At 41.4% G+C, this 18,333-nt stretch overlaps 1 protein-coding gene across 2 annotated transcripts in view; it reads right to left on the bottom strand.

Moving 5' to 3' along the window:
- VAPB (VAMP associated protein B and C) overlaps positions 1-8,314 on the bottom strand; it is a 53,664-nt gene extending 45,350 nt beyond the window's left edge. The window contains exon 1 of one of the 2 annotated variants that reach the window (XM_050917825.1): positions 7,932-8,314. In XM_050917825.1, coding sequence (XP_050773782.1) covers positions 7,932-7,989 — 58 coding nt within the window. In that variant the 5' untranslated portion in view covers positions 7,990-8,314. The remainder of the gene's footprint in view (positions 1-7,931) is intronic. The other variant, XM_050917824.1, reaches the window with a different exon arrangement.
- Between the last annotated feature and the right edge of the window lie 10,019 nt (positions 8,315-18,333).

Here is an 18,333-nt window from a genome sequence, read left to right as displayed (position 1 = left end):
ATGACTCTGGGATAATCATGCTTTCAGTGAGCTCAAGCGACTCGTGCTAGGTCTTAAAACTATTTGCAGAAGACAAGATTTCCCTCCATTGTAGGTCCCACACTCTCAGAATCTTACAAACTGCATTGGAAATAACTGTTGGATCACCAGGCATACAAGCATATCCCACCTCTCCTTCCCTAATTCTCTAACCCCTACTGTGGAAACTGAACAAGAAAACAAGATTAAATTGTTCAGAAACACAGCATTTTTAATCCATAGCACCATGTAAGAGGGACTTTGTTTACAGCTCAAAGAAGAACTATGGCATTTAGCATTTCATAGAGTAGTTACTATAATATGAGATAAAGTACTGCAGGAAGCAGCAGAGCCAGTTTTTGAAATATTAGAAAAGGTGTTTGGAGAAAGCAATATTTTGACGTTCGATGACAGGAGAAACTTACTCAGCTTTGTATGGTGGAGCATGATTTTTTGTTAGCATAAAACCTCAGTCACTTCTTTCCTATCCAGTCTTAAACCCATTTTTAATTAAATATGGAAGTAGTCATGCTCTGTCACACCGGGAGAACATTTTGAGTGGCAGTAAACACAAGACAGCTGCTGCAGATTTATTACATAAACCCCTTTCTATAAAAGGCTGCCTAACAGGCCAAGTTTTCAAACTCAACAATTAGTCCAGTCACATTAAAAAAAAAAAATCCTGTGTCCCTTATGCACACAAGAAATTTCCACCTTGGCATGTAAAGCAGTGGCCTATAATAGATTTGTATATTGAACAAATGTTGAGGGAAAAACACAAGGCTGTAGAGACTTATTTTAAGCCTTGCCCTTAAATTGGATAATTGTGCTTATGTACTGTTGCACATATGCAGAAGCACAGGCTCTCTTCTGTCACTGGCACTCAGTGGAGAGATATGAAGGAAAGAAAGGTCTCAAAGAAGTGGTACTAGCAATGAGAATTGTCTACCGTGCTGGAGTTCATTCTTCACTAAAAAAAAAGAAAGGCCTAATACAGAGGTCCTTAATCTAGCAAAAATGTCCGTTTATGTCAATGGGAGTTGTGCTTAATTAGAGACAAAAGAATCTGGCTTACAGTAGGGGTTTGGGGAGTTTCTCTATGAAGCATCCTGTTTCTCTATAAACAACAGATGAAATTAGTCCTGGCCAACAGTTATGACACAACAAAACTGCTTAAAACCTAATCCAATTAAGCTTTCAAAAACAACCAACTGCACTGACAAAAAAAAAAGTTAGTTATTGTACTAACTGGGCAGGTTCTTTCAATACTTGTGTTTTCTTCCTGCAGTGAGCTAATAATACTGATATGGTAATGAGATATTAGAAAACGAGTGTTACAGTAAGATGTGGACATAATTAGCAAGGGTCATTTGATTCCTGCATTGTCTCCAGCTTGGCGAAAACTACATTTAGAGGAAATACTACCAGCTCCCAAACCAAAAAACTCCCATGCACAAATACTGAGATGCAATATTACCTAGTTTTGTGCAAAATTAAATTGACACTTAAAATGGTCATTAGACTTGACGAAGAAATGCCTACATCTTTTTGAAATGGTTAAGAGATGTACTTTCCATTGCAGTCTTCCAAGAGATTACAGGCTCCTCAAAACGAAGAGAAACTCAGCAGACCAATATTACATCTTCAGTTATTCAAAGCAAGTGTTTACACTAAGTTTTATTACCATTAAAACGATAATTTGGAACAAAATTCTGCCTGTAGAATTTGGCTTTATATTCTTCTGAAAACATATCAATTTATATGAATCAAGAGTTCACATGACCACCATTGATACGTCTTTAATTCATACGGCTGCAAAATGAGACAGAAATGCACTGATTTACAGAGGAAAATAAACCACTACTTTGCAACTAGAAGGCCTAAAATTACTATTTAAAAAAAACAGATTATGAAGAATTCAACATAATCCAAAGAACTATGATATTTTGTGCACAAATATTTAGAATGCCTCTAGTTATGATCCCCTTTGACTAATGGTTCTGAGTATGAAGTCTAACATTTTACCAGCGTTTAGACGCGATAGGGCTACATCTTGCAGTCCCTATGCAAACAAAATTTTTATTGAAGTTAGTGGGACTTCTGCCCTATGGAAGGCTGCATGATTTAATCCATAGTAACTGAGAAGGCAAATAAACCAAGTTAGACCAAACCATTTTAAGACTTTTACAAGCACTTCGGTTTAAAACTAGTGCTCTTTAGACAAATTAGGTATAGCAAGTTTGCCTGATTCACAGTTTAACCAGTGTAATCAGTGGTTAGGAAAGTGATTTCCCAACCCTGACATAATTACACCAGTACAACTACTAGAGCAGATGCAGTACAGTTAGTATAAAGGTGCCATATACCACTAACTGTTTCCCCTTCCCATAAGGGAAGTATTTCAGCAGCCATTCCTAAGGAATCATACAGTACAGCATGATTCTACGGTCCCTAACACAAGCCATAAAGGCTTAGTTTTCATGTATGCAATGCAGACAGACCTTGGTTAAGATTTTCCAAATAGTCTAGGGGATTTAGATATATCTTCAATGAAAATTAATAGAAGATGTGGCTACATCTCTTAGACTGCTTCGAAAAACAACTCAAAATCCAATCTTAGATCATGGAATCATAAAAAAACACAGCAAGACACAGCTGACTCAAAATGGTAAAACTGTGCTAACTAGTCTCTATATTGACACACACTCATTCTCACCTATGCAGTTGTTACTAACACATCCATAACCAAAAAGATGGAAAGTTGAAGGAATCCTGTTAGGGGATATAAAGTAAGTTACAATCTTTATCTTCAGGATTTTTTTTTTTTTAAAAGTGATGTTAATTTTCCATAAAGTTACAACTGATTAAAAGTGATCGGGTAATTATAAAGATAATACTAATGATGCACTTAAAATCAGTATAATTCAAGGAGTTACACAGCATGTCTGCTCTACCGTAAAAAACATTTAGTTATTGATTTTATTTGCATTGCAAAAAGAGCTACTGTAACAAACTATAAATATTTAAGTGTTGCTAGGAAAATGATTAATTTTGTTTCATATTTGGGTTGTGTGTTGAGATTTGTATAAATTTAGGAAGTTTAGCTGTTCTTTAGATACTGTATTAGGTTTTTATAATAATCAAACTCAAATGAGCAAGAAGAAATTAATGTTTTGCTGAGAGTACAAAACCATTTACTTTGATTAACAGTTACATAATTAAAGTGAAATGTGAACTGATAAGTTTTCCAACAAAATAGTGGATAGCTATTCAGACAGTAGTCTTCAAATAGATGAGAGTAGAGAAATCCTAGTACAGACTGCCATTATTCATGAATCCGGAAAGGCTCATGGTTTCTAAGAGTTTAAAGAAAGCACTATATGCGTTTTCAGTTTTGTTCTTTATTCATATCTCAAAGGGCAATTTTAAGAAGATTTTTAAAATGATTTCTGTGTACACAGATCAGTGCCCATTCCAGTGACAACACAGGAAATCCCCATTTAGCCACGAAATAGATACAACATTTTGGAAATGTGCATTGTTCTTACCTAAGAACCCTTAACAATAGCACGCTTAGAACTTGGAGTATAGAAACCACATGTAGAGGAGACAGGATAGTTTCATCTCCATGACCTATTCAGTCCTTAGCCTCTCTGCTGAGACTGACAGTGATGGAGTCAATTATGCTGATGAGCTGCGTGAAGTAGACAAAGATGACTACAAGCAACTGGACTGAGAAACCTAGAGCACAAACTACAATAAGCATCAGACATCCACTTTCAGGTTTAAGAGATTTAGGGTAAATCTGAACCAATGACAGATGATAGCTTGCAAAAAACACTACCAAGCCTCAAGCCAATGACAAAGCAGCATTCTTGATTAAACAGGAAAAGTAAAGGGTACACCTCATTCCAGGGTTATTTTTCTGCTCTTTTCAGAAAATGAAGTTATAAAATATATATGCAGAAGCGGGTGCTTGCGCACTGGGAACAGAAAACAGCATGTCCAGTTGGAAGTAATTCTTATTAGTCTGTCTTCCAAGTTGCTAAACTCAAGCATTTGGCAGTATTGCTATTTGCCAACTGGGGAGCACCACAGCACGCTGCTGATTCACAACTCAGGGCCTACCTGTGGCTAACCTCTAAGAAAGCTGATGCAAGACATCTCATCTGCTCAATCTGCTCAATCCAGGCCATTTTATCTTAGCAACTTCTCAGACTCTACTGTATTTTATTAAAGAACGCTTCCTTACATCCCCCCAACCTGAACACGAAGCAACAGCATTACAATTATATTTAAAATAAGCTAAGTCCTAAAATGGTTACTTCCTAATGAAATTGTATTTGCTGGCATTAACAGACCAATCATGTCTCTAAGACTAGTTTTCAATAAGGTATCTAAACAATTTTAATTTTGTCCCCTTGGGGATCCATACTGTACACTCAATGAGGCAGGAGTCCTGTGGAGAAAACAGTATGACTGCGTAATTAAAAACCATCAAAATGTTTCAAGTGCTTGAGTATGCAACCTAAATAATGTTCTTTTAAACAGTTTACACATTTAATTTCCTAGTTTTTACAAGGAACTATATAGACACTCACCCACACAATACAATTGTAACAATTCTCTCCATCATACATCATTAGGGTTTGAACTCTGAACCTTCAGCAAGAACTTCTACCACTTGAGCTATAGGACTAACTACATTGGCCGGCAACAGCAGAAGGCAGTTAACAAGGGGTTGTGGGTATGGCAGCCTGACTGGCTCTTTCTTCACATGGGGTTCAGGCTCCTACTCCAAGTGATGCTGGGGGATGTGGAAGGAATAGTTTGCTGTAGCCATGTGCTGGGTTGGGAGTGGAGAACCTGGTCTTGCTCTCACTCTCCATCTTCTCCCTCTCTAGATAAGTTTCCAGCTTAGTATGTGGTTCCAGCTTGGTAGTGGAGGGTGCTTGGCATTAGAAAGTTGACATTCACTTATTTTGACAGCCTGCCATGGCAAGCGAGGGAAAAAGAATGGTGATTTTTTCAAACAGATTAGATTTTAGTAACACCTGAACAGCATGTCCTGGGACAAATAAGAGATCTAATACCATAGCAGAATTTCAAAGGTCTGCTGCAAACAATGGAGGTGTAAGAGATTTTCAAAAATGGCATACAAAAAAAATCTCTTATAATGGACGGTGTTAGGCAACCTGAAAATGAGGAGCTGGCAGCAACCCCTCTTTTGTCTATGCCAAGGAAGACTTTCTCTCAACATTATACTACAGCTCAGCATGCTCCCCACCTCTGGATATATTCTTCAAGGTGGTAATCATCTAAGTAACAGAACAGTATAATAATTTTAGAGCTGGAGACTTCACTACTGTTTTCAACTCTGAACTGGCTCCATGCAGCTGAAGTGAGGTTTTTTACCCATGAAAGCTTATGCCCAAATAAATCTGTTAGTCTTTAAGGTGCCACCACACTCCTCATTTCAGTGCTGGGATCTTTATACCTCCGCATCCAACACATGCATTATGGAACTTAGATCCCAATCCTTCACTGACATCACTAGTGTCTACAACGTTCTCCGAGATCTTCCAGGGAAGAGCACCATGGCAGCACACAATGATAGAAAGGAATGGAGTGTCTTCTGCTATTGAAATCTCTCAGCAATTCTTATCTACTAATATGATGCAAAATATCCCTTCTAAAATAAGGGTACCTGAAAAACATAATGTCTGACACATTTATAGGTATAAAAAAAGTCACATCAGCACTAACCAGAACAGAATAAACTTCCTGATTACTTCAAATATGACTTTTCTGAACAAGTCTGTGGTATTTTCCCCAGGGAAACTGGCTAAAAATTACTAATAATTGAATCTTTGCACACCAAAGATACATTATAATAAATCTTGTTCTAGTGTAGATGTTTAAGCACAAGTTTAAATCAAGTCATTTAATATCTGAAAATTGTCACTTGACATTTGCATGGTTTGTTTCCCCTGTCAAAATGCTACGGTATGTCAAAGTGCAGAAATCACTGTCCTTTACAAATTACTTTTCCTGTCATATGGCTGTTAAAAAAAAAAAAAAAATTCTAGTGAGCAGTCGACAATTTCACTGATGCTGACAGTTTAGCCCTGATCTTGAGGCTGTGCGTTATTTGATTAACAACTGGTTCATCTCTCTATCCCAGCAGATCTTGGCAGTTGTTAAAATGGATTGTGTTTTGTGAAAGAGAAACAAAGTACAACCCTGCCACCCAACAAATAATGATTATGTTTCATTCACAACTCAATGCTAATTAAAAGGTCAGTACTTTTGTCCATCACACATTCAGATTCTGATTTTTAAGTCTGATGGAAATAATTTTGGAACGGAAATTACTGGCTAAAACATGAATTTTTATTTTTATATTACTATATTATACTGCAATAGTTTGCTTCTAAATTTTGTTTAACTCATTACTGTTGCCTTGGCAACATGTAACTACCTTAATTTGCAACAAAATAAAAACCATTCACTCCATACCATATTTATTGCTATATTTTTGTTCTTTTAAATAACTGTTTAACATATTTGAGATATTTATTAATGACCAAGATAACACAAATATATAGGGATGTTATTTTAGCCATGTTTAAAGTTAAACTGCAGCTTTCAATCAAGATGCAATTAATATTTTAACATAAAATGATCACTACTATAACACTGAAGTTTAGACGAATATTTGCTAAATATTAGCATTATACTTTCGTAAGGGGAGATATTTTTATTTCTACTAGAAGCAAATTTTATTAATGTTGATATGTAATCTAAGTAGACTGTTACAACTTGATGGACTGGACGGTTGTAACATAATTTAAGAGCAAATAAAGTTAATCTCTTCACAAGAGGGTTCTTCTTTCAAATGAAATCCCAAACATTATTAGGAATGTGTTTGTCTTAGAAGCTTATAAAATAATGAAAAGAAAAACAAAAAACTATTGCCAGATTCAAGGCCAGAAATCCCAGATTTTCTTTCATACACAAACTGAAATCCATTCCACATGTTCCAGGGCCCTGTATCCACCAGCTACATGCAATTCTGACAGCGTTCAGATAGCTGTAAAACTGCTCCAGGAAATAGGAGCCACAAAACCATCTACTTACGCCAGGTGGTGGCTTCTATCTCAGCTGAAAATATTCTTATTCTTTGACTACACCTCTAAAAATCACAACAGTCAGAGAGCTAGTGATTAAAACCACGATCAGATTATGTAATCCGTAGGAGTATGTCAGGATACAGCTCACATAAAAGACTATATATATTATAAACACAAACATACATATATAGTCATACTGAATTACACCCACTACGAGACAAACTCAAGGCAGAGAGCAATCACACACAGAAGGAGATAAGAAGGGGTGTTTCCCATCCTGTACTAATGATAACACCGAGGCGACATGCAAGGTCAGATTATTTCAATGTAGTGCTTCTCTGGTGTGGGAGGCGGAAGATGAGAAATCTGAAGCTTGAGGCTACGCGATTGTGTCTGTTACACACACACACAAATTACAAGACACCCCCTCCTTCCCAGGAAACACCCCACAGAAAAATAAGGAGCATTTCACACCCCTGCCCCCCCTTTGTGGTCTCGCAGTTTCAGGGCTCCCGGCATGTCTGGTGCCCAGGGACTGGGGCGAGGCCGGAGCAGAGCACTGGGGGTCCAGACCTAGGGGCGGACGGAAGCACCCAGCGCCCCCCGGCCGCCTGCCCCCCCAGGGAGCGGCGGGAGGGCCGCAGAGCGGTGGGGCTGCGGGGCAGGGCCTGCAAAGGACACTTGAGCCGCGGGAGCCGAGCGCCAGCCCCCGGAAAATGGCTGCCGGAGCCCAGCGCCTGGCAGCGGCCAGCGAGCGCCGGGCCCGCGGCCACCCCTCACCTTTGAATTTCAGCTCGTGCTGCGGTTCGAGGCTCAGGACCTGCTCCACTTTCGCCATGTTCACGGCGGCACCGGGAGGGGGGGGGCAGCTGCGAGGCGCCCGGCGGGTTTAATAACCCCCGAGCCGCGGGTAACCGGCGGGCTGGCGGGAGGGGAGCGGCGGCGCCTCTAGGCGGGGTGGGGGCGTCAGGCGGCGGCTGCGCGGTGAGGAGGCTCCCGGCTCGCACACGCTCCCCTCGCAGGGAAGGAGGCGGGGATAATGCAGCACGGAGAGGCCCAGAGAGAGGCTGCGGCTGACGTCTCCCTCCAGCCGGCCCAGCAAACAGCCTCCGCGCGCGGCGCAGAGCGGCCCGGCCCGGCCCGGCGGAGTGGGGCCAGGGCGCAGCGTCGGGAGGGGAGCGCGCAAGCCAGGCAGGGGCAGGGCGGGACCAAGGAGTGGGGCTAGAGCGCAGTGCTCGCGGGGCAGGGAGAAGGCGCGCAAGGAAGTGCAAGGGCGCAGAGCGGCGAGAGGAGCGCGCAGAGCAGGGCTAGGGCTCAGTGCCCGCGGGGCAGGGAAAGGGAGCGCGCAAGGCAAGGCCAGCCAGGGCACAGGCGCAGCGCGCAAGGCAGGGCCAGGGTGCTACATGGAGCAAGAACCCAGAGCAGGATTAACTCTCCTGTGGGCCCAGGGCTATTAGATTTTGCAGGACCCCCATGTAGAAGTTTTTTTTCCCCTAATTTAAGACAAAATTATCACAATTATGGCATTGGGGCTATTAACGTTATACTAACCTTGCCTTTTAATTAATATAAAGCTGGTCTGTGGTTATAGTTGTCTTAAAACATATAGAATTAAATTAATTCAAAATAGCCTACTTCTTACCTTAGAACAGCTGTTATATTAATTTCTGGGAGGGAGTTTTGGTGCTGGAGAGGGTGATGGGTGTGGGCCGTGAGAGGGGTGTAGAATCATAGAATCTCAGGGTTAGAAGGGACCTCAGGAGGTCATCTGGTGCAACCCCCTGCTCAAAGCAGGACAAATCCCCAGATAGTTTTTTTATTTTATTTTTTTTACCCTTGTTCCCTAAATGGTCCCTTCAAGGATTGAACTCACAACTCTGGGTTTAGCAGGCCAGTGCTCTAATCACTGAGCTATCCAAAAGGGGATTCTGATCTGGGCCAGGGGGTTGGGGTGCAGGAGGGTGTGTGACGTGCAGGCTCCAATGGTACAGCAGGACTCAGGCAGGTTCCCTGCCTTCTATAAACCTAAGCTACTCCTGGAAGCTGACAGCTGCTGGCAAGTTTGTGTGTCCCTGGGGGGAGTGGGGACAGCATGTCTCCATGCACTGTCCGTGCCTGCAAGCACTGCCTCCACAGCTCCCATTGCCTGGTTCCTGGCCAATGGGAACTGCAGAGATGGTGCTGGGAACGGGGGCAGCATGTGGAGCCTCTTTCCCCACCCACCAGGGGCTGCAGAGATGTGAAAGCCATAGGTGCTGACTTCACCTCTGCCAGGTAGGTGCTCAACCCCTGGCCCTGCCCTTGCCCCACCTCCATTCCACCCCCTTCCCCCAAGTCTCTGCCCCGGCCCTGCCTCTTCTCTGCCTCCTCCCCTGAGCGTGCTGCATCCCCGCTCCTCCCCCTCCCTCCAGGAAAGTCCTAAGTGCCGCCAAACAGCTGTTTGGTGGTGGTGGGGAAGCACTGAGAGGGAGGAGCAGGGACATGGGAAGAGGTGGCAAGGTGGATGTGACGCACCTGCTAATTTTTCCCCATGGGTGCTCCAGTATATTATGGATTTATTTTTGCAGAGGGCTCCCTTAGCCTGAGGCTGCAGCCCTTAAAGCCCCTGTGTTAATCTGGCTCTGGAGAAGGGGAGTGCGCAAGACAGGGCCAGGTCAGCTCCACACTGAGCAGGGGGGAATGGGGAGGGCAGGGCCAGAGCAGAGCATGCACCAGACTGAGTACACTGCTTAGGAGGAGCATGTTGTGAAGGCAACAGGTAATTCTGGTGGACCCAGGGCTAGGCTGGGCTGGCTACAGAGCCCCAGGGCTGGATTCTGCCACCCTTACTCCTGTAGCTCTCTCTGCAAGCAGCCCCATGTATTTAAATTGAACTACTTGGAAAGTGCTACTTAGTAGCAGTAAGGATGCCAAATTCTGGTGCTGAGAGCACTGGCCAATGGCTGGTCTTGTCTGGTTGTGGGGTTAGGATGATGCAGACCACAGGACTAGTGAATGCTGAGCTGAGTGCTAAGCCAGGGCGCAGCATGGCCAGATGGTAACAGAGCCTGGGAATATGAATATGATGCAGTAGTAGAGATGCATAGTTTAAAGTAGTATTTAGGTAGGTGCATAATATAACAGTCCGGGAGCAGTACGGAATAGGCTACTGTGACGAAGTGGAACTGTTTTTAACGTTTCCTCTGAATAATGTGTGGGTGCCTCAGTTTCTGGCCAACACTCTGTCTCCTGGCAACGAACAGCCCGGGCCCTTCCCCCCTGCAAGGGGATGCTAAAGGTGGGGGGGAACAAAGGTCAGGTAACCTCCTGGCCTGGGAAAGGAGCTCCGCAGAGAAGGAGGGGCTGGAGGGGGTTTCCCTTTGGTGCTGGCTGAGGATGGGAAGTGAGTGCAGATGGGGTTGTCTGGCTCGCTGGGCCCCAGAATAGACCCAGCTGAGGAGTCCTGTTCTCTGTACCTACAAGCTCTGTTTTAGACCGTGTTCCTGTCATCTAATAAACCTCTGTTTTACTGGCTGGCTAACAGTCACGTCTGACTGTGAAGTGGGGGTGCAGGACCCCCTGGCTTCCCCAGGACCCCTCCTGGGCAGACTCGCTGTGGGAAGTGCATGGAGGGGCAAAAGATACTGAGTGCTCCAAGGTCAGACCCAGGAAGGTGAAGTCGTGTGAGCTTCTTGCCCTGAAGACAGTCTGCTCCAAGGGAGAGGAGGCTTCCCAAAGTCCTGACTGGTTTTGTGGGGAGCAGTTCCTAAGCACCGCCTGGGGACTCCGTGACAGCTAGACATGCATCCTGGGAATATCACAGACCAGGAAGGGTTCAGCCTGGCTGAAACAGGTGCTGGACTTGACATATACCTTGAGAATAGTCTGCAGGGCACAGTTTGTGGGAACTTCACAGAGCTCGAACCTGGCCCAGGATAATGTGAAATGCTTGAGTAAATCACATCGCAGGTTGGGTGCAGAGCCTAGGTAAAGCATGCAGCAGGCTAAGTGCACAGTCTTTGAATAGCACGTGCAGAACTTGGGTGCAGCCTGAAGCAGGGAATTCTGGTTAGATACAAGAATTAGTCTTCCACATGGCCAAGAGTATTTATTCTGAATTGTAAGGTGTTCACTTGCCTCTAGAAATAGCTCAAAAAAATTTAGTCTTAAAAAGGAAAAAGCCCAGCCAACAACAAGCAATACTTAAATGACATATGGAAAAGGGTAGAAAATGCAATTTATAATAGACTCTCCGTTCTTTCCTGTAGTACTGAGATGAGAAAAAGTATTTACCTTCATCATCTCATGGTAGCTTTATTTTATCCTGTTTGTTTAGAACCTGATTCTGTAGACCTGGGCTGTAGAAACACTCTTATTTATGCAATGAGTTCCCTGAGTATGGTAGGTAATTATGAGGAGCAATGAAAGGTTCTTGTTTACAGGTGGAGATGGTATCTTTATGATAAATTGCAGAGCCACAATGATAAATGAATTGTGCACCTTTGACCACCTCACCTGTATTTTGCCTAATCTGTTTCCCCAGGATTTAGTCAAACATTCCATTTTCTTGAACAGCTTTAAATAATAATCATTAAAAAAAATAATCAAAGGGATAAAGAAATGATTCCTTCTCCTGACTCTAAATGTGGAATTTTGAGTCTGCAAAATTACCCCAGTCCAAGGCATTAAAGATATGTTAATAACTTTTCTATACATAACATCATGAGTTTAAAGTCTCATAGCACATGACTCTATAAATCTGGAGACTGGATTTTTAGACCACAGAAAAGTAGAAATTCTGATTTTCCAATGGAGCCCTGTACTCACATCTACCCCTGGAATGGACTAAAATATACTGAGATTTTTATGTATAGGAAAAGCAGTTTTATATAATTTTTAGTGTTTTAAGGCTCTCTGAGCCTTATACTAATTTGACTCAGAGTAACTAAAGCACCTGGCTTTATGCATCAGGTAATTAAAAAAATTCTAATACAATTTCTAAAAACTTTAAAACATTGCTAAAATAGTTTTTTGGTAACAGATGTGGCATATACAGAATATATGATGGTACAGTATAACAGTTTAATCAAGTTGGAGTTTGGAATAGCAGCAAAGATTATAGTCTATAATACTCTGACATTTTACCTACTGTACAGAAAAACTGTCATTCATTCAGAGCTGAATTTTGCCTATCCTAGGCCTTGGAGAGGTATAATTTGGAGGTGGGGGGATTCCCATTTGCAAGAATGAGAAAATCTTGAGGCAGGTTGACTTTTAAAAGGGGTGGCTGTTGGTGTGTTAAAGTCCCAATTAACTAGATTAATAGGCAGAAAAAGGTGATTAAATTCATCTTTTCACAATGCTCTGCAATTATCACATTGATACAAACACCATCTGTTTAGTATGTAAAAGAGAAATGTATATTACACACAGATTTTATAACTATATATAATATGAATACTTTCATCCAGACACATGCGAATAATGTATACAGAGCTAAGAGGACCTGAAGTTTGCATTGACAAGGCTCTAGTCTTTGGCAACATAGAATCGTAGAATACTAGGGTTGAAAGAGACCTCAGGAGGTCATCTAGTCCAATCCCCTGCTCAAAGCAGGACCAACACCAACTAAATCATCCCAGCCAGGGCTTTTGTCAAGCTGGGCCTTCAAAACCTTGAAGGATGGAGATTCCACCACCTCCCTAGGTGACCTATTCCAGTGCTTCACTACCCTCCTAGTGAAATAGCATTTCCCTACTATCCAACCTAGACCTCCCCCACTTCAACTTGAGACCATTGTTTCTTGTTCTGTAAAAAAAAATTGGCATCTCTAAGTGGAATGGTTATATTATGACCTGCACCCTGAAGAAATCTGTACAAGTACATGTCTGCAGTATTTTTACCACATATCAACATTTCAGTTGCTCTTGTCCATAGTTGTTGCTGCATTTCAGCTGCTCTGACCTGGTCTTTCTTTGGATACTCAGAACCTGTTCTTGTTTGCTATGAGGCATCTTTCATCTTGGTTGGTTTTTTAATATTATGGCATTTAATTTTACATATTATATAGCGTAAGTGACAACTGATTATGGGCAAAACTGACCTGCACCATGATGTCAGGGAGTTTTACCATTGACTTTAATAGGAAGTAGTATTGTGCCCAAATTCTTTTTCTATATTGGAGGAAAATGGTCAAATAATACCACAAGGTGAATTGCATGGGTTTCTTTTTATTTTTTCTTCTTTTGTGCCTGGACTGTCCCTTGCTTCCATTCAACTGGCTAGGAATCAGAGACACTCTGGCCAACTGTTACGGCCCCTTGGCAGGTTTAATTTACTGAACCACCATAAAACAAAATTATCAAGCAACTTTCATTCAGATTTGAAACAAGGGGACATTTCATATGTTTATTACTCCAGAAAGTACATAACTTCTTTAGGCCACTCATTCTCCATATTATAATTTTATGATGCTCTGAAGTTTGCCTTCTTCAGTTCTGATAACCTCTTATGTTATTTTGTTTATTTTCATGAACAGATTGACATCCAGCTTAATAGGGTCAATCCATAACCATAAAGAGCAGTCAGCAGAAAGCTTGCAGACAGGTACAGAGCTTGGTTTTAATCAAATAGTATCAGGATTCAGAGCAGGTCAGAGGACAGTCTTAGGCTTCCAAGTGTCCTAAAAATTGTCTGTATAGAAAAAAATATATTTACCCAAAGTAAATAAATAAGCAAGCATTCAATATGCTGCTTATACCTTTTCAAAGATCTTGTGCCTGAGAAGCCAAGGATGTGTAAAAACATTTAGAGATCCAAAAGATTTGTAGAGTTGCATTATTCTACTGAATGCAGTGTGACTGGCATCTTCCAGCCTGACTCATATGCTTGGTTGTGGAGGACTCATCTATATTCGCCTCCAGGATGAAATGTTTAAGCATGTAAAAATTCTAGTCATGAAAGTGAAAATTAGGAACCTAATGTGAACATAGTTTGTCAGACTTTTGTTACAAGTGATTAATGTATGTTTAGCACTGTACGGATCAAATTTACGGAGTTGGGCATACACCAAAACCATCTACAGGCTCAACTCTGAATTTTTTAGCAATCCAGTAATGGTAGGACTATATGGTAACTTGTTGCCGGGCAGATTGTCGCAAATTGTTAAGGTAGAGGTATGGCAGTATGGAGGAATACCCTTCTATGACTATAAACTTCTGGAGTTGTGTGCTGGAATTATTTCTGTAGAAGCTTCTAACTAATAAAACTGTGTACCTTAAATGGTGAGTTAGACTTGATCTGTGTTGGGGAAGCTGCGTCTTCACAAGTTGTGTGCACAAATCAGGCTGTTTGCATGTAGTTATTGAACTTCCAGGCGCAAAGATGTGGTTTTGGGGGCATACTATTTTTCTTGTCACTATCTTCATATTGAACACTGAACATTTGGCTCTAGCCATACATTTTTGCAAGCACATTGACGTCTGAAAACAATACACATGACCAAAGAAATACCTTAAATGACGGCAGTAGGAGAGGAGCAGAGCATTATGCATTAAACAAGTTTTTCTATTGCTCCTGTGGCAAGACATACCAGTATCCATTTCCCAAGTCAACTGCAACCCCGCTCCTTGATAGAAAGATGCTGAAGTATATATTTTGACAAAATAAAGATCTTGAAACAAAGTGAAATAGCATTATCATTAATAGACTATTTTTTCTCCAAAATGTCTTGCCTTTGTGAAGTCTGCTGTTGGATAAACATCCTAACGTGTAGTATCAAAAGCTAGAAGGGGAATACTGCATGCTTATGGCATTAGTACCAGGTAGTAACTAAGGAGAGGGTTTCATTTCCATCTTCTATATAAATTTATAAATGAGCCTATGCAGACTGTACTGACAGTTTTGTATAATGTTACACTGACCGTAATCCTCAAACTGGAAGTACATTGCAACAGACCTTTTAATTAAAATTCGAGCATCCCACACTAACCAAGTTTGGCTAAAAGTAAGTTCCTAGGTAGGTATAGGGCAGAAGATATTTTGAGAGCTTGGCTTGATACACTAAGAGGGGAAAGCGGAGGGCAGATGCTATTGTTAGTGGAGGCAGTTCTTTAAGGTTTCTTTTTTCTTACCAGCATCACCTCCATCTTCCCTGAGTTCAGCTTTAATCAACTACTCTTTGACCTAGTGGTGCACATAAGCAGCAGCAGGATCAGTAACTGACTAACGGCATCAAGCCAACCAAGTCAGAGGGATGAGATTCCCAACAAGCAAAGGGAAAAAGTGTCAGCTGCAAGCAGGCATCTGACATGCTCAGACAGGAAGGGGACATGAGTAAATATAGTAGGCCTCCCTATTCTCACTTCCTTTCTTCTTCCATTGCTAGGACTATACAGGATGTGGAAGTTGCTCAAGTCATGGCCTATAGCAGTTCCCTTTGTAGGAAAAAGGAGGAGCCTGTTAATTAGGTTGGTGGCCTTTTCCAGCATGTGACCTCTGGGGCTAATGAGGATGTTGCACCACCCTTTATCAATGTGGAGGAACCGCCTCCTTTTTGCTTCTCAGTGGTAACAGCTGTGTGGAGAGAGTAAGAGGAATAGTCTTCAGTCAGCTTCACTGCCTCTTCTCTTTCTGGCTTAGATAGATGGAGGCTTGGGCAAACACCTGCAGCCCATTTTTCCCCCTCTATATCAGCAGGTGGGGACAGGAGTGATCCTTGCTCAAAACATCAAGATGAAGTACACTCACTACATACACAATTTGCAGAAGCTGCATGATGCTGGCATGACCTCACAACAGCAGCGGCACATGGCTTTGTCACTATGACAGACATGGCAACTTCCTGCCATATCCTTAGAAGACATTACTGAATTAAATTTAAGTATTTTGGGTTCCATTGTAATAAATGAACAGGTTATGTATTTTTGTGTCCTACCATTTGGGAGAGGGCTGCCACACCTCTGCCAGGAACCAAACACAATGGGTAGTGATTAAGGCAGGTCACACAGATTGTAATACTGCCAGAGAGGTATCACCTCCCAGAGAGATTCACATACTTTAGTTCAAACTGAATGCTCCAGCCACCAAGAGACCCCCCCCCCCCTCCGCCGAAAAAGGACTTTTGGATAAATAGCCTGAGTTTAAACAGACTCGGGGATCTTCATCCTAATCTAGCAGACAGGACTTTCTGCCCAAGGGAGGGACTCCCAAACCTTGCAGAAGGAAAGACTTTAGCCTACTAGGGCCCCATAAGACTGATGAGCAACCTCTGCTGAGCTTTTAGCATGCATATAGTAACAACACAGAAAACATTTTTAAAAAGCTATGCTTTTAACCTAAAGAAAACATGTGCTTGCTTAGAGCTTGTCTGGTAACTTGTAACAGCTGGCAATACACTAGTTCTAGCCCTTGGAGTGAGCAAAACACAGGCACTGGCCTTTTAAGCAGACCAACTTGCTGGGGATATAACAGCAAAAGACAAGGAACTGTGCAGCCTTAAAACTCCCAGTCAGGAGGGAATGAGACATGGGTGTCTGCACAGGCCAAAGACAAGTTTGATCTGGTTAGAGCCTACTGCATGTTATGTTGAATTGACAGGTTTAATCTATGTTCTTGTACATACACTGAAGACCTGGGCATAAATATACAGTTTCATTAGGTAACATTTGACTAATAAATGCCTCTCTCTTTTTTTTTTTAAAGATATGATACAAAACCATTGTTTTTTTTTAAAAACTGCAGTTTAACAAAAGTTCTGGTTTACCCAATCAAAATAATACCAGCTGTTTAACACTTCTGTGAGCCTGCAACTAGAAAAGCAAGCTAAAAGCAATGCATGAAACAGCCTGAGACTAGTAAATGTTTGCCAGGTCTTGGAGTGGCTGATAAAACACTGATGGTCTATGTTTTCTCAGAGGCTAGGCTGCAAGTGAAAGGAAGCATTAAAGACAGATGCTGCATTTCCTGTCTTTGTTATTACTCATTCTCTTTTTATGCAAGTTTGTTTTGTGTTGCTGGTGTGTGCACCTGCAACAAAGATTCAACTTTTAGATGGATGATGGTAGGTGTAGTAGCATTGTTTTTAAAAATTATATGTTTGAAGTATTACTTGTACTCACATTTTCCTTGGGGTATTTCCTACAACCTTCTTCCTACACACTATGCTGTACATACTGAGATATAACAATATTTTTGAGGACTTAGCTAGGGAAACTGTTGAAACCAAGCCAGCGCATTTATAAAAACATTTTATTAATAAAATGTTTACACCTTTTTTGCACAATACATCACATTGGTAGTGATTTTGTATGTTGTTACATTATAAAAGTTTATTATGAATGATTAAGCTGAAACAAAGCAGTTTACAATATGCCAACTCGTTTGCAGAGTATGTACTATAACCATACAAACGAAAAAGAGATCAGAAGTCTAGCTTTCATTAGCATCTACAAACCAACAATACAGACTTACTGTGTACACTCTCAGGACCAGCCCAAGAGAAGACCGTAAAAAAAAAAAAAAAAAATCAAGTCTCAAAACATTCATAAGCTTGGCAATTCATTCTTACAATATTTCATCACTAGTAATCAGACTATATTTCATGCAGTGAAGCAATGGTTGTAAGTTTGTGTACTTTACAGTACTACAAATGCTTCTATAACTGTGAGCTTATATTGTGTTTTAATAATGGATGTTAAATAAGAAGGCACAGACCTTTTAACCCTTACACCAGGTTAACCCCCAACATAGTCTTTAAAAGCAGAACATTCTTAAGAAGGACCGGAATTGCTGGTACAAAGATAAATGGGAAAAATTAATGTTTATAGATAAACTTTTTATACTGCAAGAATTATATGCTTAATCAAGATTTTTACTTTTGTGCCCTAAACGTAAGAATTTAAATGCTTTCCTTTTCTATTTAAAAAAAACCTAAGACGTGGAATTATTTCTTCATCCTGAAGAAGAATAAAAAACCATTTGCCAATGTATTATACACATTCAATTTAGGTCTTTGTACCGTTTCCATCACTGTGCTCCATGAGCACATGGTGTACCACACACACAGTATCTGTCGTCCACATCACCCCATATTCAAGAATACAAAAAAGTTAATCATTTGTAAGTCTTATTAACAAAGTCTTGCAAAACTTTACCACCCTAGGTAAGTAATGTTTTTGGCAAAGGAGTAACACTTCCTACATCA

The sequence above is a fragment of the Gopherus flavomarginatus genome, chromosome 11 (genome assembly GCF_025201925.1).
Source record: "Gopherus flavomarginatus isolate rGopFla2 chromosome 11, rGopFla2.mat.asm, whole genome shotgun sequence".
Taxonomy (NCBI): Eukaryota; Metazoa; Chordata; order Testudines; family Testudinidae; genus Gopherus; species Gopherus flavomarginatus.
Note: the sequence above shows the minus strand (reverse complement) of the source record. Positions and strands in the feature narration are given on the sequence as shown.